This window comes from Convolutriloba macropyga, chromosome 14 (assembly GCF_964194025.1).
Source record: "Convolutriloba macropyga chromosome 14, txConMacr16.3, whole genome shotgun sequence".
Lineage (NCBI taxonomy): Eukaryota > Metazoa > Xenacoelomorpha > Acoela > Convolutidae > Convolutriloba > Convolutriloba macropyga.
In genome coordinates, this window is record NC_134481.1 from 22,860,751 (window position 1) to 22,882,559 (window position 21,809).

The 21,809-nt window shown below is 36.6% G+C and overlaps 1 protein-coding gene across 1 annotated transcript in view; it reads left to right on the top strand.

The window, feature by feature from the left end:
- The window catches only part of LOC142353254 (phosphatidate phosphatase LPIN1-like), a 61,768-nt gene that overhangs the window by 17,334 nt on the left and 22,625 nt on the right, over positions 1–21,809 (top strand). The window contains exons 2-10 of the mRNA XM_075405487.1: positions 534–704; positions 1,253–1,470; positions 2,313–2,509; positions 5,068–5,339; positions 10,092–10,437; positions 10,615–10,880; positions 11,472–11,812; positions 12,135–12,427; positions 15,001–15,128. Of these exons, the coding sequence (XP_075261602.1) occupies positions 534–704; positions 1,253–1,470; positions 2,313–2,509; positions 5,068–5,339; positions 10,092–10,437; positions 10,615–10,880; positions 11,472–11,812; positions 12,135–12,427; positions 15,001–15,128 (2,232 nt within the window). The remainder of the gene's footprint in view (positions 1–533; positions 705–1,252; positions 1,471–2,312; positions 2,510–5,067; positions 5,340–10,091; positions 10,438–10,614; positions 10,881–11,471; positions 11,813–12,134; positions 12,428–15,000; positions 15,129–21,809) is intronic.

Genomic DNA, 21,809 nt, shown 5'->3' on the forward strand with positions numbered 1-21,809 from the left:
GAGTGTTTGCTAGCTGACATTGGTACTAAGTTTATTAGCTTTCAGTTTAGAAGCTGAATTAAGTATAGATTTAGAATCCAACTGAAACTGCACGCCGAATTAGAAGAACACTTTTTGGGACTGAAAAAACTAGAATATCGGTCAATTCATCTCTTTTTCCCCCTTCTCTGTTCCAATCCCGATGTGCATCAAGCGCATCAACGGCGGCTATTTTCCGGCAATCTGCCAGCTATGTTTTAACTCCTCACTTTCAAAAAACTTTCTGGTTTCAAAATGACCTTTGCTTGCTTTAATTGAAGGAGTTATGGTCAACTGCGGATACCTCCCTCTAAAAATGAAGGTTATTTAAGAGCTTGTGGAATCAACTGATGTTATTGAAAAATTTTCTGACTCAAAATATGATCTAATGCCTATTATTAAAAACTTAAAATTTTCTTTCTTCTCTTAAAATCTGATTTGTTCCAATTTTTTTCCTGGAATTTTGACACGAAGCTATTACAGCTATTTTCTGGCAATCAGCTGTGTTTTTATAGATCAAGATCAATGAAAAGCTGTGTCGGAGTCTGAAAATGATAGTTGGAGAAAATGGAGAGGCTCTGTTCTGTTGTAACGACAATCAGGCCGAAGACGAGGATGATGATTTATTGTATCAAGAGGACACCACGGAAGACGAGGAGGAATTGGGCAGTCAAAGTGACGACATAGTAAGTGGAAACAAGATTGTTAATAGGGCTGTCAAGCTCGGAGGTTTTATTTGGTTGAGAAGTAGCAGTTTGGTTCTCTTCAGTTTCGGATCCTAAGCTTATAGACATCAATATTTTACTCCTAGCAATAACACGTGGTAGCTTCACATAGTTAAGTGCTATGCAAAAGTGCATAATTAAATTCGAGCCGCATAAATTTCACGGATAGGAGCGAAGCAGAATTGAGAACTTTTGGATCTTGCCCTTGACAAATGTCTGATTTTTGCTGTCTTATCATTTTTGTAGTTGCTTATTTTCACCTGTTTTTGAATACCCTTAGAATTGGTAAGCTTAGTACAGCGCAGTAGTTAAGACTTGTTGAGAATTATTAAGTATTTTGGAGCTCTCCTCTGAAATTGGCCGAAGTACCGTCATTTGTGCAAAAAGTAAACGATGTGCAAACATTTTCTCGAAACCAGTTGGGCTTAGCATCAATATCATCTTTAATGGGCTATCTAACAACCGGTTGATGTATTTCCTTAAGTTGCAATTTGACGGGGTTATTGCAGGTTAGTGAGTTTGAGGAAATGGAAGAGTTGGCTGTAGCAGAGGCAGACTCGGAAGTCGATAATGTACAGGAAGAAGAGTACTCACCAAATAATGAAAGGGATTTGATACCTTCGGACCAAAGAGAACCACCATCAACCCAGACGCCTCGACCACAGCAAATACAACACAAAAATATACCAACTCAAGTGCCAGATGCCGATGGATTCCTACCAAACAGGTTAGCTTAATTGGAGTCCGAACCAGAGTTGTTCAATCAATTTGGAATTCGTTACAACTTAACAAAATCGGGCCTTCAAGGAAAGTCCCAATTTTCGTCTAAGTACTGTCTAAGCCAAACATAGCTCAAGGGGAAATGCGAGAGGCACAACAACAAAATTGAGATGATTGTGAATGTGCATTTGAAATCAAGCAATCAAATTAAACAATAAATAAAAATTATTTGGACGAGAAAAAAGTATATGATGTGCCACCTCAAGGGTCTTATAATTTTTTTATTTATGATCTTATGCTCGTAGTAACGTATTACAACGATACATTCAAAATGAACATGCATACTGTTAATGCTCTTCGGCCTTAGTGTTGCATACCATGACAAGTTGTATTAATACTTTAAATTTCCCAAATTTTAGTCTTAACTTTTATACTATAACATTTGAGCGATTTTGATGAAAACTTTTTATCAAGATTTCTATCGTAAAACTTTTGCGCAATTCGCATACAAATTGTGGTTTGAAACCGGAAAATCCAAGCTAAAATAATATAGCAATGAAATCAATCATGGGATGATTTATGAAAATGAATGAAATTAATGACTTCCTGAATGAATTTATGAAATAAAATTATAGGTTGGGCGATACAAATATAAATGAACTCGGTAACTTTACACATGCCGTACGTAATTTGTGCACAAATGGCAACTTTGGGGAATAAGCATCAAGAGGGACAGAATATATCACAATCCTCAATTAGGGTAATTGATTGTAGTTCTCCATCTAATCAAACAAAACTAAAACGTTATTATATTGTCTAAATGAATTATATTGTCGAATTCATGTTTAGAAAGAGAAAGCGGAGAAAGAAGCGATCTCTATCAGTGATAAGAGTGACAGATGACTCTTTCCATCCAGACTTCACTAAGAGGAGCAACAGTCACACCAGTTCTTCTGTCTTGTCAACTGTAACAAACACCTCAACTACAACTTCAGTGCCATTCATCAAAACACCATCCTACAATCAAAGTACCTCAACAACCACAGGCATACATATTCATGCTCATTATAGTAATTGGGATAGGTCGCTTAGGGCCGGGAAAAAGAATTGATCTAAGGATTGTTTTTTTTCTCGTTGATACTAGTCATTTGAAATGCTAGTTCTTTTCGTTCATCAACCACTCTACGAATTGTTCCCGGATGCCTTCTGCATTCTAATATTTTTCACACACTTTGTTGATGTTCGATTTTAAAGTTGAGAGGTGAGTTTGTTCAAGTCGGAGTAGTAAGTGGAGCAAAAAAGCTGTTTTACGCCTAGTTTTTACAGAAAGAACAACGGAGACACCAAGTTTATGCTCACCCGATTACTTATTAATAGCCGCCCTCATCTTCTCAGCAGGCTATTATAGCGCTCCTATTTTTTTTTACGACTCGAAGAGGAGTTTTGGAGAAGTCCTTTTTTTAAATCAATTTTATTGGAGTGAATTTTTAAGCGGGAAATGAAACGCGTGAAAAAATTTGAAGTGATTTGGTTGCTGAACAAAAGTGAAGAGCGGAGCGAAAAGAGAGTGGTTTTTTGTTCATACCGCTGTTTTTGAGAGAGCGAGAAATTGATGAGTGAAAAAATTTTCTCTGAGCGAGCGAAATTTTTTTGTTCGCGTGCGGCTTTTAAAAGCAGCTTTTTTTTTGCAATTTTTCTTGTTTGAGGTCTGATTATGATACTGTATTGGATTTGAGCTCGTTCTGATAGGAATTGAAGATTTCAAGTAGTTAATTTGAGTTTTATGCAAAATTGGAGGTTTTTGATCAGTTTTGCTGATTTTTCGACGAAATTTAATGTATTTTGGCCTTTTGTTTTGTTTTACTGCTTTAAGTGCAATTTGCATAGAAGCTCGTTACTCAGAGAATATCAGGGATGTAAATTGATTACAATTTTGTTGGTATAAAACATTTTTTTCTGAAGAAAAATGACAGAAAAATAGAGTATTTTTTAACCACTTTTTAAAATTTTTTTGCTTTTTCGTTGTTTTTCAATCGTTGACAATTTTTTTAGCTTGTTATGACTTGCCCATTATTTCGCGAGCATTTCATTGCTCTATTTGCTCAAAGTAACTTTATTTGGCTTTATTTTTTCTTGTAAAATTTTTAAAAAATTTATTTTTTCTTGTAAAATTTAATATTTATTTTTTCTTGTAAAATTTAAACACCTTACGTTTTCTCGTTTTTTTTTGTTCAATTTCGTTTTAAATGTCGTTTCTATTCTTCCTCAACCTTTGATAGCATTTGGGGAGTTTTCTAGTGGAATTCAGTTGTTGTAGCTCTTTTGGATGTCTCTCATTTTGATTGATATTAATTTTGAGTTGTTTTTGTTAAAGAAAATCGAGTAAATCAGAGCAAATTTTGGCCACTTTTTGTATTTTTTCTAAGTTTTTTGCCTATTTCTTCCAATTTAATGTTTTTTTGTTGGTAACTTTTTCTCAATAAGGAGCATTTTTGTAGGTGTTGATTTTATGAATTTGCACTTGAAGGCTTAGCAGGGCAGTTTTCAGTTAAACAAATTATACAAAACTCTAAATCGTTAAAGAGTTTTTCTTGGTCTTTTTTTAATTTGTTGTTTAATGTTTCTCTGCAAGTACTAGGTGGGCGATTGATCTAGCCAAATATATAACTAATTGATTTCTATGAGTTATGGATGGGAAGCTGGATGTTATCTTTTTGTAGAGAATTTTGTTTGGATTTTTAGAATATTATTTTTTGCTTTTGTTCTTTGTCAAGTTTCCACTTCTCCAGTCTTTTCTTTGTGAATTGGTTACAATGTCTGTCGATTGGTAATATGCTGGTGATGCGTCTGATTAGTGAGAATAGTCAGATTTCTACTTCGAGTCGTTTCCGGAATTCTTCCGGCTATGTTTTTTACTTCGTCGAATAAAAAAATGTTTCGCTTTACCTCATTTTGCCGCTTTTTCAACATTTTGCGTGATATCTTTTTCACTTCTCTAGGCTAGTTTCTCTCTTCTCTCATTCTGCTAAAAGTGATTTTGAACATCAGTTGCTCAGCAAAGCAATTCAAAATGAACAGAGTCAGTATAAAAAATTGAAGTCAGAAGTAGAAACGGGATAAACCCATAAAGCCCAAATTTAGATGCCCGCTATTTGAACGTCGTTCCTATAAATCTTAGTTACCATCTCTAATGCTTATTGGTATTGATAGTAGCCCCTGTAGCCTCTCTCTAAGAAACAGAAGTACGTTATGTTCAACTACGAAATGCCATCAAAATAAATCGGACTTAAAAAATGTTTTTGTACAAAATTTTTTTTTTCAATATCTTCTATTCTTTCAATCCCAATCATGCTTATTGGAATCAACGGCGGCTATTTTCCGGCAATCTGCCGGGTATGTTTAACTTTTTTGAACCTAGCAAGTGTCGATGATCAGACATGGAACTTTTATACGCAATATCTTATAATCGCTTCCTGAGAGAATTATGTATCTTATAACCTTGTGGAGTGGACGTTTATAATCTTATATAATTTTGATTAATATAAACCGCGTGTAGTATCTACTACGAGGTAATTTTTTTGAGCATGAATGTTAAACATATTAGATGTGATCGGATCGTCTCAGCTGTCTTCACTAACTTCAAATGCACTCAACAAAAATCAGGATTCAGTTTTTGAGATGGAACTGGACAATGAGCCATCTCCCTCCTCTTGCGCAACACCCACACAGCAAGCCGTCGCCCCAACTTTCCCAATTGTTGATTCCGTACAAATAGATCAAATCCGAGAATTTTCGAGTGAAAAGGGTATTTTTACAACTAGCAGGCGACAGTCCTTGGCGAAATTGATCACACCGGCTATGATGCAACACAAAATTGTAAGTTCGTAAAGATTATAATTTTGCAACGTAAAATAGTCTGATAGTGTAAATTTTATGGCATTTATGACTATATGAACGGTCTGAGATGTGGGGTATAATAGAAAAAGGACAGCTGAGAACAGAGTACTATTAATGCATACTAAAAGCCTAATACTGCTACGCTTCGGTTACGCAGAAACAAATTAGTATTATTATTATTTATTAAATTGGCTATGAAAACATACCGGGGTATGGGAAGAGAACGATAAAAAATTTGAATCTATTCCGTTTGCGATATCAGATCAGGTTACTGCCATTGATTCGCGGGTTTGAAGTTCTCTGTAAAAAACAGCGAATATTTAGAACTACGAGATAAGTATTTTGGTATTACCACTATCAGCCAACTCTGAGCCAGTTAGAAATTGATTCTTTCTGATTATAGTAAAGACTGGCTTATTTGCGCATGAGTGTGGTCACCTTTTTGCCAATAAAATTCTATGTATAACCGAGGTAGTGCAAAGCTGAACGCCAAACTGGCCATATTTTAGTACCAGAAATAATTTCTTTGCCGTTTTTCTATTCCTATATAATTTTATCAAAAACAGCAAAGCTCTTGATGAGCTCTTTGTTTGTTTTATGGCTTCTAGTTTAATTTTACGGAGCAAATTAAAAAAATATTTGTAAGAAACAGCAGAAAAATTATGACTTCCTAATGGTACACTTTTTCTGAGCAACTATCGTTTCCATCCAGCAAACTTTATTTCAACGAGTAAGAGAAACCCTCTGTCAATTGTTAGTTGCTTTCAAACGAATTTTGACACAATTATTGTACAGGTCTTTGTCTTTTGTCTGCGAAGCTGCTGCTGAACCATTTTTGCGATTTTGGTCGAGAAATGCGAAATTGTTGTTTGACCGTTTGAAAGCTATGTTCTTTACATCCTAATTTTTATTTGATCTAAATTGCTCTCATTCTGAAATTAAGGCTTGCTAACATCAGGTGCGATTGTGAGCGAGAAAGTAAGAACGTAGTTAAAGCTAAGTGGTGAAGGTCGGAGATTTCCATCTGGGATGTCGCGGTTCGAACCCCCTCTTGGGTCAGACTTTTGCGCCTTTAAAGAAAATTCTAAGATACATCCTCTCAAAATTAAACTGCCAAGCCTGTCGTTCGAGAGCAATTCATCCAACCTTATTCGCTTTATGTTTTGTTGAGGCTGCTGATTCTACGGTGGGACAAAGAATTGACAACGAATCTTGAAATGATAAAAGAAAACTTATAACCATAACGCATTCAAGAGTGGCTCTCGAAAATCAATTGTAATATATTGTGATACAATACTACTTGCGCGTAACCCATGCTAAGTATTTGATGCAACTTTTAATTTAGAAAACTTCAACTCGCCTAGCTAGTGGGGAGCCATTGTTTCATTCAATATCATCCAAAGAGAGGGGAGAATTTGAACCACCAGTTGATCTCGCCCAATAAGTGGGGAGATTTTGTAAAGCAATTTAGTCACGTGTTTGAGACGTAATTCAACATTATAAAACTGCCCATTATGCCTGCTAAGCTAAAGCTAAGTATGTCCGGAAACCAATTATGATTTCAGTCATCTCAAACATTACAAAATATGGGATGTTTTTAAATTTTGCCTGTATTTTTAGGTTTTGGTCTGAATCTTGCAGTTAATTCTCATTTGAAACCGTTGTTTAAAAAGAAAGACAAAACGAAATGTCGTTCTCAAAATTATTCAATTTTTCAGAGAGAATTATTTTACTCAAATCTGTGAAGTCTACTAGAGAATATAGAATTCTTTTGCAATGATGATATACTCTGGAAATCTATTTTTATCATTTTCAAATTAACATGTTTCTTATTTTATTAATAGCCGTCTCAGCTTCTCAGCCGACTAAAATAGCTCTCCTTTTTCTTTAATTCGGTATTTTTTTTGCTTTACCTTAGTTCACAGCTTGTTCAAAATTTTGTGTGCAATCTTTTTGACTTCTTTAGGCGTTGAGTTGCCTAAAAGGCGTTGAGATGCAATTTCCTAAAATCATTTTCTAATATGTGATTCACCGAAACTGCTGAGAAGACATAATTAAATGACGTTGAGAGAAAAAAGGTAATCATTTTTTTCTGATTAGATTTTCACTTCTTTTAATCCCAATCTTTATGAGAATCAACGGCGGCTATTTTTCGGAAATCTGGCAATTTGGGTGTTTTATAATTAATTAGGATCTTTTTCCAGCACCGCTATCAGAAATGGCTTTTACAAAAGTCCTGAAGTTTTTTAAATTACTTTTTTTGAATAATCTTATTCATGTCTTGAAACTTTTGTAAATATAATATATTCTTATATAATATGTAAACAAAAATATAATATTTAAAATATAATATATAAACAGAAACCTTTTTAACGATGCGCGTTTGCTTTTGTATTTTTTATTAATTGCTCTTGAACGAAGTTCATAGCAATTATTGTAAACGTGTGTCTTTTTCTATGCAAAATTTTCGCTTGACAATTTTTGACTTTTCGAGTGACTTTTACGCTCTTGACTTTTTGCGTTTCGCGTGATCTAAATTTCTCTTTCAATCACAATTTCAAGCAGCCGAGCTCAATTGGCGGCAATTTAATGCTAAAAGTCAAATGAAAAGTGCAACTAAAAGTCAACTGGTGTCATTTTTTACTTTAAATCTTAATAGTGGTATATGTTAACCTCTAATGTGGTTATTTGAAGCCTACTATTGATTTTCTTAGTCCTATTTAGACTCCCCTCCCCCTTGCCTCCCGACTGACGCAGGCTGTAATTGATTAGAGCTCCCACTAGTCGTTCGAGAGCAATTCTTCTGACGTTTAGTCGGTTATGTTTAAGGAAAGCTCCCTGGTAGAGTTTACAGGATGTCTTAACATTGTTAGTGCTTCAATGTTTGTGTTGCTCAAAGGCACAGAGAAAGTTTAGAAATTAAAGTCTAAAACCTACTACAATAAAATTTTTATTACTGTCTGTCATTAAATTAAGATTTTGTAATTATTACATTAGCTCTCACTACAAGCTCTCATTACAAGTTTAAGTCGAAAGAAGAAAGCTTTCATGTAGTACTTTCTCGACCGAAAATAACATTAGAACAACCAGTAAACACCTATTTTTTAAAACACAATTTTCATTCTTTAATCAAATTCGTTTTTCACAATCCCCAGATTTTACAATCTTACTAAATTGAACGAAATTCGAAAGCCCTTTGGAGAAAAGTTTTACTCCGTAATGCAACTGATATCTTGTTCCCATTGATGTTTCCAGGATCAAAACGATCGTGCAAAAAAGCTGGCCTAGAATATGATTCTTTTCCTGATTACTTGAGGTTGGAAAAAGTAGTGTACAGACAACTCGGTAGGGAGCATCTCCATGGATTTGTTTATTTTTTTCCAAACATGTAATTTAATAATATAACCGAGAGGTTAAAGATGACTTTCCTTCAGAATAATCAAAAACATTTTTTGGAACAAATTGATGCATTGTTCTATTATGATTCTATGAATTTTGTTTGACTTTACCCATTCAGCTAGCTGTTCGTTCCTATATATAAAAATCAGAACTGAATGATCCTAATTGCAACAAAACTTAAATTTCTTTGAAATTGTTTTTTCCCTTCGCTCATACATTAAAAGGTAATCTATTCCACTTCTGTATGCTCTTCAAAACCAAAGATCTTTTACTCTGCTCAGTATGCCGTTGTGTTTTACTATCAGCTTTTTTGTTCGTATGTTCTTCTGTAATTGTAGGTGGTTTGCACATTTTTGTAAAACATTCTGATGTAACCCCACTGACTCAAATCTGTGTCATGCTTTATCAGACTTATCTTCGAAATAATTAATTGATCATAGCTACGACGCATGTAACACACTTTTACTTCCGACATTTTCAGATCAGTGCTCTTTCATAGTGTATTCTTGAATAACGACTGCTGTCTGCAGATTTTATAACATTCCCGTTAGGAATAACTTTTTGTTCTAATTCATCACTTGTAGGGAAAAAGGGAGCTTTTTTATTAGCGTTCAAAGTCGGTTGATCTTTCTTCAAGTAACTATGTTTTCGTTAAAATACTTTCAATTTTGTTTTCAATTTGTTTTCTCCTGGTACATATCGACATACTATACTAGTATCGTCTGCAAATTGTACAAGCTCAAAGTCACTCATAATTTTTTGCGAGAAATCGTAAACGTATATACGAAAAATTAAGGGTCCTAAAACTGTGCCCTGTGGTACACCATAAATAATGAGAATTTCTCAGATATGTCGGAACCTATCTTAACGCACTGCGATCCTTCTTGCAGAAAAGATTGCAATACATTAATTGGAGGCGCTGAAAAGTTGAAACATTTCGCTTTTTTAAAGAAGATTTTGTGTAAAATTGAATTGAATGCCTTCGCCTTTTGCTGTTTCAGTGGAAAACTACTCAATTGACTTATTTTTGTTTTGGAATCCAAAGTCCGACCGAAATTGGTCAAGAGTTTCTCATTTCTGTGGTTGATCTTTTTATGAAATGTGTGACATGCAAGTTTTTGAGTACTTGCAAAAATACTGTTTTTAATGTTTATTCAAATATTGTATTGAAATAGTCCGTGTTAGAAAAATCATCGTTAAGTGCTTGTAGATTTAAAATTAGGGAATAGTTTCTGCACATTCATAAGTCGTTTCCTCGTCAAACGATTTGATTTCGTATGAAATATTGGTTTTCTTAAACGTTATAACAATTCTTAAAAATCATTTGTTTAGGATCCAACGCGGCAGCATTGCAATTCAGATTGTGAACCCAGTGTGCCTTGTTCACCTCTTTCGACCAGTCCATTGACGCTCACTCACGCCAGGCTATTAGAACGTCCTGATAGCCCTAAAAGTGACAGTGAGATTGGAACCTCAACTAGCAACGTTATCGAGAATGTCAGTTGGCTCTGGGGAGAACATCTGGAACCCTATCAACCTTTGAACCCTCCGTCTCCTGGGGGTGCAAGTAATCGAGTGGGGTTGCCAACTGAGGAGAAAGCCAATAATCAGAGAGTACGGTCGTTGTCACCGCCTTCAGCACAGGAACGAGCAAAGAGGGGTGATGTCTCACATAAAGGTACCAATACAACTCAAATCATGTGTTACATGTAATTCTAAACTGTCTTGCAACTTTTGCTGATTGTTGTTGGCCTGCGACTGTTTTGGATCTCATTGCAGTAAATGCTTATAAAAAGTCCTTTCTTCAGAAATTAGTTTTTATCGTTTAAAATTTTTAATGAAGTTGAATTTTTAGGTGGAATATACCTTGAAAACTTAGCATCCGTCGATCAATCTACAAAGCAGCTTTACCTTTACCCTAAAAATTCACAAACTAATCAGCAAATCACTGCACCTGCCAATTCTAGCCACCCTCACCATCCGAGAACGCCACCAAGAAAGACCAGACACCAAAGTCATGCCTCGTCATCAGCAGGTATTGGAATGGTCAGTCCCTTTGGCTCCCACTCGCCCTGTGGAGGTGACTTGAACCAAGCATCATCTTCATCGAGCGTAGTCTTCCAGGAATCTGTTTCCTCCTTCCACTCGTGAAATAAGTTTTTTTATCTATTCTAATTGTCTAATTGCCACCCCCAGCTTAGTGCCCCCTCCCCGGGCGCACGTGCTATTTCTTTACATAGTAAAGAGCTATTTAACAACACATTATTTGTAAGTTGGGAAAAAACACTGGCTTGGAGGGGGGCTGAAACACAATAGATCCGATTTTTTTGTATTTCAGCAACTGTTGATAGGTTATGATATATAAGGCAAATGGCGTGCTATTATTATTTTTAGCTTGCATGAGCATGAAAACATGTGGTTCATCTGAACACTTTGACTAGATTCACGCGTTTGAGCATATGACAGTTCTTAGTTCTGTTTTGTCTTTTTTTCGAGAGCCCAAAAGTCTATTCTCTCCCCCTGAGCTTTTGGGCATATAACTTTTGCTCGCCCGCAGGAGCACGTGCTATATAACACAACATATCTAATGGGTCACAAAAACGCGGGGCGACAGAATAGATCCCGGGATTATTGCGGGGTTGCCAAAAGTTGTGTGTCAATTGGAATTGTTGATCATAGTATATTTGTCTAAGGAAACAGTTCCTGCTCTTGCAGCCGTCGTACTTCATGGACGAGAGTACAAGTGAAGTTGGCTCTTCAATGCCTCAGAGTCCTGGAATGTCAATGGAAGACATTTCAACTCAAACCCACATCGGATCTGATGGCGAAGTTTTGCATTGCAATATTGAGCTCTCTTTGTGCGGAGGTCTGAAAAGCTCGGAAAGCGTCATTTCACAAACAACATTTGACCAATATTTAGTGACATATGAAGAGTTCCAGAATGATCCTTACGGGATATTGTCAAATCCAAACTTGGTTGTGAAAATGAATGGCAGTTACTTCAAGTGGCAAGTGGCGGCGCCTTTGATCATCAGTCACGTGGTGTTTCAGAGGTGGTGTTTTCTGTTTCACTATACTGTATTGATGGTCAAAATTTGTTGCCTGAGTATATAGTGCTCATGTCGAGAATTCTTGGTCCTTCAACATACATTTCGAGTGTCCTAAACCCATGTATAAGTACATAGGGCTTGTATTGGTGGGTGTGAACGAGAGTTGTTACTCCAGGTAGATATAGATGGGTCAGAAATTTTTTTAAAAATTTCAGTGTAAAAATTTGAAAAGAATTTGAAATGATTGTTGGTTAGTTTTAACAAAAGAGTTCAAGCTGGGGAGTATAAAGTATGTTGGGTGAAATATATGTATGTTTTTTCACAGGTCGCTGGATGATCCAGCGAAAGGGAAGCTGTTGAAAAACTTCATGGCCAGTTCGTCCAGAGCTGGTTGGGGTTGGTTTTCCAGATCAAAACCTGCCAATGGAGGATCAACGACTAATCTTGCACCAACATCACCAGCACCGAAAGTAACGAATGACCAGGAAAGTTTATCTGTTGAAAATACGACTATGACATCGTACGAGACCGCTATGAATGCCTCGAATACTCACGAGAAAGTTGACACTGGTACTTTAACGGCATCAGTAAACCAAGATTCGCTGATTGACAAATCAAGTGAGAAATTTTTTATTCGTTCTTGTAATTTTGTCTTTTATAATCTACATCAATGTTCTCATTATCAGTGTTCGCATTTACATTTACTCTTCAGATTATACATGCCAATTTTGAGGTTTCATTTTTTACAGACCAGTACACCAAGCTGTGATATGGAATGGTTTTTTATAGCTGCGAAGCTGTAAGCTGAGCGGAGCTATATTGCGGTAAAAAAAAGAAAACATTGAATTCCAAAATGTTACACACCTTAAAAGTGTCAACAAAATGGCAATGTACAAATTCTAAAATACATAAAACAATAAGAATATATTTTAGCGGTGCTCTTGGTTTTTTTTACAATTCAAAGAATTTGAATTGTATTGGGGCGTTGTCTTTTTTAAAGATCTGTTCACACATTTTCATGATTTTTGAAGTCAAATTGGAGTAGTGATTTTGGTCACGCCGAAACAGGAAGTGGAGCGAAAAAGCGAGTGGCTTTGCGGCGTGAAATTTTTTCGCTCTAATTTTAAAGTGAGAAAACGGTGTTTGAACAAAAATTCGCTTTCTAGCTAGTGGTTTTTTGTTCATATGCGGCAATTTCACTTTGATTATTACTGTTTTTCGGTTTTTATGGATCGGGTTTGTTTCTAAATGGTTTTCCCAATCCATTAATAGCTCATTCTAGGCCTAGTTTTTTGTTTGAACCAAATTTTCATTTCTCGCTAGTGTTTCTTTTGTTCAGGTGCGGCATTTTGGCACCGATTTTTGATCGTTTTTTAATACTTTGTTATCTGATTAATAGCCGCCCTCATCTTCTCAGCCGGCTATTATAGCGCTCCTATTTTTTTTTTACTTCGTCGAATAAAAAAATGTTTCGCTTTACCTCATTTTGCCGCCTTTTCAACATTTTGCGTGAAATCTTTTTGACTTCTCTAGGCTAGTTTCTCTCTTCTCTCATTCTGCTAAAAGTGATTTTGAACATCAGTTGCTCAGCAAAGCAATTCAAAATGAACACAGTCAGTATAAAAAATTGAAGTCAGAAATAGAAACGGGATAAACCCATAAAGCCCAATTTTAGATGCCCGCTATTTGAACGTCGTTCCTATAAGTATTAGTTACCTCTCTCTAATGCTTATTGTTATTGATAGTAGCCCCTGTAGCCTCTCTCTAAGAAACAGAAGTATGTTCAACTACGAAATGCCATCAAAATAAATCGGACTTAAAAAAATGTTTTTGTACAAAAATTCGTTTTTTTCAATATCTTCTGTTATTTCAATCCCAATCATGCTTATTGGAATCAACGGCGGCTATTTTCCGGCAATCTGCCGGGTATGTTTAATTTTCTCCCTCATCTTCTCAGCCGGCTATTATAGCGCTCCTATTTTTTTTTTACTTCGTCGAATAAAAAAATGTTTCGCTTTACCTCATTTTGCCGCCTTTTCAACATTTTGCGTGAAATCTTTTTGACTTCTCTAGGCTAGTTTCTCTCTTCTCTCATTCTGCTAAAAGTGATTTTGAACATCAGTTGCTCAGCAAAGCAATTCAAAATGAACAGAGTCAGTATAAAAAATTGAAGTCAGAAATGGAAACGGGATAAACCCATAAAGCCCAATTTTAGATGCCCGCTATTTGAACGTCGTTCCTATAAGTATTAGTTACCTCTCTCTAATGCTTATTGTTATTGATAGTAGCCCCTGTAGCCTCTCTCTAAGAAACAGAAGTATGTTCAACTACGAAATGCCATCAAAATAAATCGGACTTAAATAAATGTTTTTGTACAAAAATCCGTTTTTTTCAATATCTTCTGTTATTTCAATCCCAATCATGCTTATTGGAATCAACGGCGGCTATTTTCCGGCAATCTGCCGGGTATGTTTGTCTTAGAAATGGTTTTCCCCAATTCACCCATAGTCCGTTATAAGTCGTTTATTGTTTAGTCAATGAAAATTTTTTGAATGTACGTCAGGACTTGTCCTGCTATGTTTTTTTTTGTTTCGTTGTCTGACGCTCTCTTTCGTTTTACATTTGTTCACACACACAGCAAAGCTGAAAAAGTCAAATTTTTTGATTTACTTCTTCCTCTCACTAACGGCGTTTGCGCGCGTGACGTCATTTCTCACTCTCTTTAGCAAAAGTTTTTTACGTGATTAGATTCTGATCACAAGTGACTTACCTCACTCAATAAAATGACTTTTGCACTTCAAAACTTAAGTTTAATTTGAATTTGTTTAAAGTCAAAGGAACTCATATGAGCAGTAAAGGTCCCTAATAAGGGGCTTCTGTGGGATGAATTTTAACAAGCTTTATTAATTTATTACTGAATGTTTTTTGCCTAGCTTTATAGCGGCGTCGATTTTCTCAATTTAGATCTGTCTCTGTTTCTATCTCTATTATACGGCACGCGGGTCTATTCTTTCGCAGCTATTCCGGCAATCTGCCGGCTATGTTTTTTCTTTAAGTTGCTTTATCTTAGCCCTATAAAGACGAAAAGCTACGTTTCTCTTCGCTGATATTAATCTTACCAACTGCTTTATATAATCATATAGATCGAAATTGGTCAGTTCAACGGCTGCACTGTGAGTTTTCTGCTTTAGCACTTCGGGAGGAGACTACCACGAACAGATTGACCTCAGCCCAGATAGCGAGACTGAATTTGAAAATGGGAAGCAACGAGATCACCTTCCGAATTACCTCGCAATTTTTCGGCAGCACCACTCTCCAGGTAATCGTGCGGTTGCTTCATCTGTTGTACATTATAAATTACACTCGATCAAAGTTTGAAGCAATTGATCTGCATCTTTTTACGACCCCAAGAGGTATTATAATGACCTATTTAATAGCCGCCCTCATCTCAGCCGGCTATTATAGCGCTCCTAATTTTTTTTACAATTCAAAGAATTTGAATTGTATTGGGGCGCTGTCTTTTTTTTAAGATCTGTTCACACATTTTCATGATTTTTGAAGTCAAATTGGAGTAGTGATTTTGGTCACGCCGAAACAGGAAATGGAGCGAAAAAGCGAGTGGTTTTGCGGCGTAAAATTTTTTCGCTCTAATTTTAAAGTAGAGTGCGAAAACGGTATTTGAACAAAAATTCGGTTTCTCGATAGTGGTTTTTTGTTCACATGCGGCAATTTCACTCTGATTTTTACTGTTTTTTCGATTTTTTGGATCGGATTTTTTTCTAAATGGTTTTCCCAATCCACTCACAGCTCATTCTAAGCCTAGTTTTTTGTTTGAATTAAATTTTCATTTCTCGCTAGTGGTTTTTTTGTTCACATGCGGTATTTTAACATTGATTTTTTGTTTTTCTTTTTTCATCTGATTTTTTTTAAAATGGTTTTTTCAATTCACTCATAGTCCATTTTAGGTCTAGTTTTTCTGTTTAGTCAATGAAAATTCTTTGAATTGTACGTCAGGACTTGTCCTGCTATGTTTTTTTTACTTCGTCGAACTTTTTTTCGCTTTACCATTTTGCCGCTTTTTCAGCATTTTGCGTGAAATATTTTTGACTTCTCTAGGCTAGTTTCTCTCTTCTCTCATTCTGCTTAAAGTGAATTTGATCATCAGTTGCTCAGCAAAGCAATTCAAAATGAACAGAGTCAGTATAAAAATTGAGGTCAGAAATAGAAACGGGATAAACCCATAAAGCCCAATTTTAGATGCCCACTAATTGAACGTCGTTCCTATAAGTCTTAGTTACCATCTCTAGTGCTTATTGGTATTGATGGTAGCCCCTGTAGCCCCTCTCTAAGAAACAGAATTATGTTCAACTACGAAATGCCATCAAAATAACTCGGACTTAAAAAATATTTTTGTACAAAAATCTTATCTTCTATTCTTTCACTCCCAATCATGCTTATTGGAATCAACGGCGGCTATTTTACGGAAATCTGCCGGGTATGTTTAAAGATCTGTTCACACATTTTCATGATTTTTGAAGTCAAATTGGAGTAGTGGTTTTGGTCATGCCAAAAGAAGTGGAGCGAAAAAGCGAGTGGTTTTGCGGCGTGAAATTTTTTTGCTCTTAATTTAAAGTAGAGTGAGAAAACGGTGTTTGAACAAAAATTCGCTTTCTCGCTTGTGGTTTTTTGTTCACATGCGGCAATTTCACTGACTTTTACGGTTTTTTTTTTATTTTTCGGATCGGATTCCTTTCTAAATCGTTTTCCAATCCATTCATAGTCTGTTCTAGGTCTAGTTTTCTGTTTAGTCATTGAAAATTCTTTGAATTGTACGTCAGGTCTTGTTCTGCTATGTTTTTTTACTTCGTCGAACAAAAACCTCATTTTGTCGCTTTTTCAACTTTTTGCGTGAAATCTTTTGGGCTTCTCTAGGCTAGTTTCTCTCTTCTCTCATTCTGCTAAAAGTGATTTTGAAGATCAATTGCTCAGCAAAGCAATTCAAAATGAACAGAGTCAGTATAAAATATTGAATTCAGAAACGGGATAAACCCATAAAGCCCAATTAGATGCCCGCTATTTGAACGGTATTCCTCTAAGTCTTAGTAACCATCTCTAATGCTTATTGGTTTTGATAGTAGCCCCTGTAGCCTCTCTTTCAGAAATAGAAGTATGTTCAACTACGAAATGCCATCAAAATAAATCTGACTTAAAAAATGTTTTTGTACAAAAATCTTTTTTTTTTTCAATTTCTATTCTTTCAATGCCAATTATGCTTATTGGAATCAACGGTGGCTATTTTCCGGCAATCTGCCGGGTAGGTTTTTTTTGGTTGTTGATGTAGCCCTGAGGGAGTGACAACTAAATCCCGGTTCGTAGACCTAGAAACGTGGCTGCTGCAACCGGTTTATCCCAAAGGGACCGAACATCTAGCGTGGTAGGTTTCCTTGGGCATTTGAAAAGATGTTCTGTATTATGAGGCCAGGAGCCACAGTCCAGGCAGGCATCCGGAGTGTCGTCTTTGATTCGGCTGAAGTAGCTTCTCAGGTGCTTGGAGTACCCGCTACGGAGCTGTGCCAACGTCGATCTCGTTCCTCTGGGTAGGTGCGCTCCTTCCGTTGAGAACTCTGGTGGCGCGGCTGACAGGACTTTATTCGTCAGATACTCTTCGATGGTGCTTCTGACTGATCTGGTGTGAAGCCTGATCAGCCCTCTTTTGTACCATTTCTTGTCTTCTAGGTTAACAAGCTCGGTCACTTGTTTGTTAAAGCACATCTTGAGCGTGGTTTTAAGATTCTGACTGGTTCCTGTTTCTGATGCATCGGGTTGTTCGGGTGTTCTATATTGTATGACTGTAGAAGAAACTGCTGCGAGAGCAGGTTATTGTTTTCACTTGGATGATTTTGGTTTACCTGTGTAGTTCATCCTTTTGAGTCATCTTCACATGGCTGGTTATGGTCCTGAGCGCTGAATTCTGGCTTGTTTGAAGTTTCTTCTAGTTTGTATCAGTCAGTGCTGGCGTCCATACTGGAGCCGCGTAACTTAAGACTGGGCGTCCGATTTCTTTGTACGTGGTGGTGAGCAATTCTTTGTCTTTTCCTTACGTCGAGCCCGCCAGTGCTGATTGTACTCTATTCTTCTCACACAGTTTCTGGCGAGTTCTCGTGGCATGATCCTTGAATGTGTGCATTGAATCAAATGTCACGCCAAGAATCTTTAGATTCTTTGGGTTTTTCTCAGTTGGTACTTTGTTTCCTTCTATTGTGATGTGCAGTTCCATAGCGACATCTTTTGTGCTTGTGGTGAAGTGTCACCGATGACTTCCCCCGGTGAGAGTTCCATATTATTTTCCTGAAGCCAATTATGTAGCTGCTGCAAGTAGTTGTTGTGAGAGCCGCATATCGAGAGTACGTTAGGTTCAGAAGCATATACCGTGCAATCGTCAGCGTTTGTAGTGATCTTTACGTGTTCTGGCAGTGATCTCCTCCCTGCGGCACACCGGATCTAAATTTCCTGTAGATGGAAGACACGTTGCGGGATTCTCTGTATGTCTGTCTTACTTTGAGATGCGCACCAAGTCATCGTTTCTCATCGGAGGTAGGGCTGATTGGCATATCGTCTCAAGGATGATGTTGATTTTCACTGTGTCGAATGCGGCCCGCATGTCCAACGCAACCAACACAGTGCGGTGTGAAGGCTTATCTTTGTTGAGTCCCCCTGTTATGTGATTATCGATCTCCATAAGCGCGTTGGTCATCGATCTGCCTTTACAAAAAGCATGTTCGTGATCGGCTAAGGTGAGGTGTTTCTGTAGGTCCGGAAGAAGATTTTCCTCTAGCGCTTTTACCATTGATTACAATAGTGATACTGGGCGATAGCTCTTGGCTTGATTGGCAGGTTTTCCCGGTTTTAGCAGTGGGGTGATCCTTCCCCACTTCCATATGATAGGGACTATTCCAGTTTCTAGGCTGAGGCTGGAGATTCCAGCTATGTACTAGTGTGCATTGCTTCCCAGTTTCTTGAGCAGTTTATTTTTCCCAGTTTATTTTTATTGGTCGGGTGGTCTTGAAATATGATTTATAAGTCAATGCCGCACGTGACGATTCTTTTGACCAAACTTGATACTGAACAGCAGAGAAGTGGGGGTTCTATTCATACCTGTTAAGCATATAAGTAAAATGTTTGAAGCGTAAAAAAATTTATGAGAAGTCGCAAATAGTGAAGAATTTTTTGGAAAATGTTTCTCATTGAGCTTTTCTCATTGTGTATCGCTTCCCTTTTCTGTTTAAAAATGATTAATTCGAAGTGGCTAGTATTTTTTCTAATAATTTAATGAGAACTAGCTGATTTCTAAGTTAATTTGTACTACCTGTTGATTCTGGAGCATTGCGGCTGTTTGTATGCAAAATTTTTGTTACTGGTTTTGGTTTATAGTATTCTTTCGCTCTCTGGAGCAATTTGACTTTTAGTGAGAAGCCGCTAAACTTGAAGAGCGCGAGGGCACTATGTAACCGTGTAACTCTTTGAGACCTACTCATTCGGTGCTACGTGTTTGATGACAGAAGCTGTTAAGGAAGCAAAGGTGTGAGAAGCAGTTTTGATTCTTTTATAGATTGGAATCACAACCCGCACTTTCTGCCCCGCCCCTCACTTTCTCCAACCTCCGTCGACCAGTTTTTCTTCCCTCATATTGAGTTATCTACATAAGCTTAAGGTATCTCCTTCTCCCATTGTTGAAGAGCAGATCATTTGACTGTCTTCTGTTGTGTTTAATAGCCGCAAAGCGTTAGCTGAGGTTATCTTTGGCCTTCTCTTGGTTTTCTTTATTTCGTCGTCAAGATTTTGGTTACGATCAAATGACGTCACAATAACTTCAAATCTACTTCTTGTTCATTTCTTTCATGCAGTGTTACTTTAATTTCGTGCGTGGCGTCATTTTTCAATCTTAGTGGAGCGACTTTTGTTCATTCGCGTGAATAATTTTATGGTCACACGTGACTTACTTCTATCAAAATTGACTTCCCTACTTGAAATTGAATTTTCTTAGCTTTAATTCAAAGTGATAAGGTCAAGTGAGTGTGTGTTACTCTAATGGAAGGTTATTTGAGAAGAGCTAATCGAAGCAGCAGAGTTATACAGATTCTTAATCATTATTTAACATCTCAGCTTTAAATAAAAAGAAATTTATTTTTTGGTCTGTTTCTTTCACTCTGTTTGAGACTGCAAATTTACAAATATACTGCAGCTGTTTCCTGGCAGTCTGTCAGCTATGTTTTATGTGCTCAAAGTTAATGCCACATTTTTTAAAAATGTATCGGCAGTGGTTGTTTGTTTAAGCTTTTTGTTTTTGCTTCTTTTCTTGATTTTCATTAGTTCTCTTTTCTGAAGAGCTCTAAAAAGAAGTTGAGAATCAATCGTTTTTGGAAGTTGTTTTACATGATACCATCCTGTAGCTGTTTTAATTTTTATGCAGTTTCAACTTTTCCAGTTTCAAGTTTCGGATTTGCAGAAATTTGTTTCTATTCTTTGAAGATTGTTTCGGATGTTTTACTTTTTGATCACGTTTTTATAATTGTGATCAGATAAAACTTTGCTTTGAAACCAGCCTGTAATGTGAGAAAATTTTGTCCTTTTTTGGTTTACAATATGTCTTAATATCAGCTGCTGGTTTAATTTACAAAGTAGCTCGTGTATATATAAGATAATTATCGGCTTTCACATTAAATAAAAGCCTTCCTGAGATTGTTACACCTATTTATGGCCTCTATGAAATTCTATCAAGGAAAGGTAGAGAATGACAAGTTAATTCAGTTCTTTGCATTTGTAGTTTTGGTCATTTTTGCGGTCTTTACATGTTGAAACTACGTGTTCGTTTGGGATAATTTAATCAGTTTTTTGGTGGTCTCTTATCTTAAAAGGACAGAAAAACTTACGCTTTTCTCAATTTCTTATTTTTCAATTGCTCTCTAACAAAGTTTGTAGCAATTATATTAGTCATGTGATCTTTTTTGCCATTTTCTGCTCGACCGGTTTTTCGTTTCAACCCTCTTCAACCCCCCCCCCCCCCCCCCCCCCATTTTAGCCTCCCTAAGCCCAAACTACCAATGTTATTCCGTCGCCGGTAGTTTTAGAGCCATTCTCCCGACGTTAGTCGGTTACGTTTCTCTACTGTAGATATTGTTGGTAGTTTTATGTTTCTGAATTACAATCTAGTTGCCAATTTGTTCTTTCATGGAAACATGATTATAAGAGCAATTATTCTGGAAATTATATATTTTTATGTAGTAAAAACTACTATCTGTGAAAAGTTTTGTCTTTTCGCCTTCTGTTCATTTGAATATCGATGAAAATATCTCATATTTTCTCCAATAAAATTTATATTTTGATGTAGTTGAGTGCTAGTTTGTTGCTAGTGGTCTTAAAAACTTTCGGCAGCATTTTGGTGGCTGTTTTTATTGTTGAATTTGGTTTTGTTGGACTTTAGTATTATTTTGGCTTTCGTATCAATTTTTAATTGCTCGTAAATGACAATTGTAGCAATTATATTAGTTCTGTTGTCTTTTTAATGGCTCTCGAATGAAGTTTCAAGCAAGTATCGTAAATATGAGTCTTTTTTAATTCCAAATTGACTCTCTGATTTTTGTCTGACCAAATTGCCCTTCAGCAATTAAGTCTGTTGCTAAAACAGAAGCAGGTGTACTTTACTCTGTCACCAAGCCAAGATCGACGAGTGGCTAATGCTTCTGACTAATACGCCGGATGTCGGGGGTTTGAACCCATCTTTGGTCAATTTTTGTTGCACCCATGGAAAATTATCTCAGCTACAGCCCCCGCTAAATTAAATTGCCCCGCCTATCGTTCGAGAGCAGGTCGAGTGACGCCAGTAGAGTTATCAATAGCCGCCCTCATCTTCTCAGCCGGCTATTATAGCGCTCCTATTTTTTACAATCCAAGAATTGGATTGTATTGGTGCGCTGTCTTTTTTTGTTTTTGTAAGATGTCT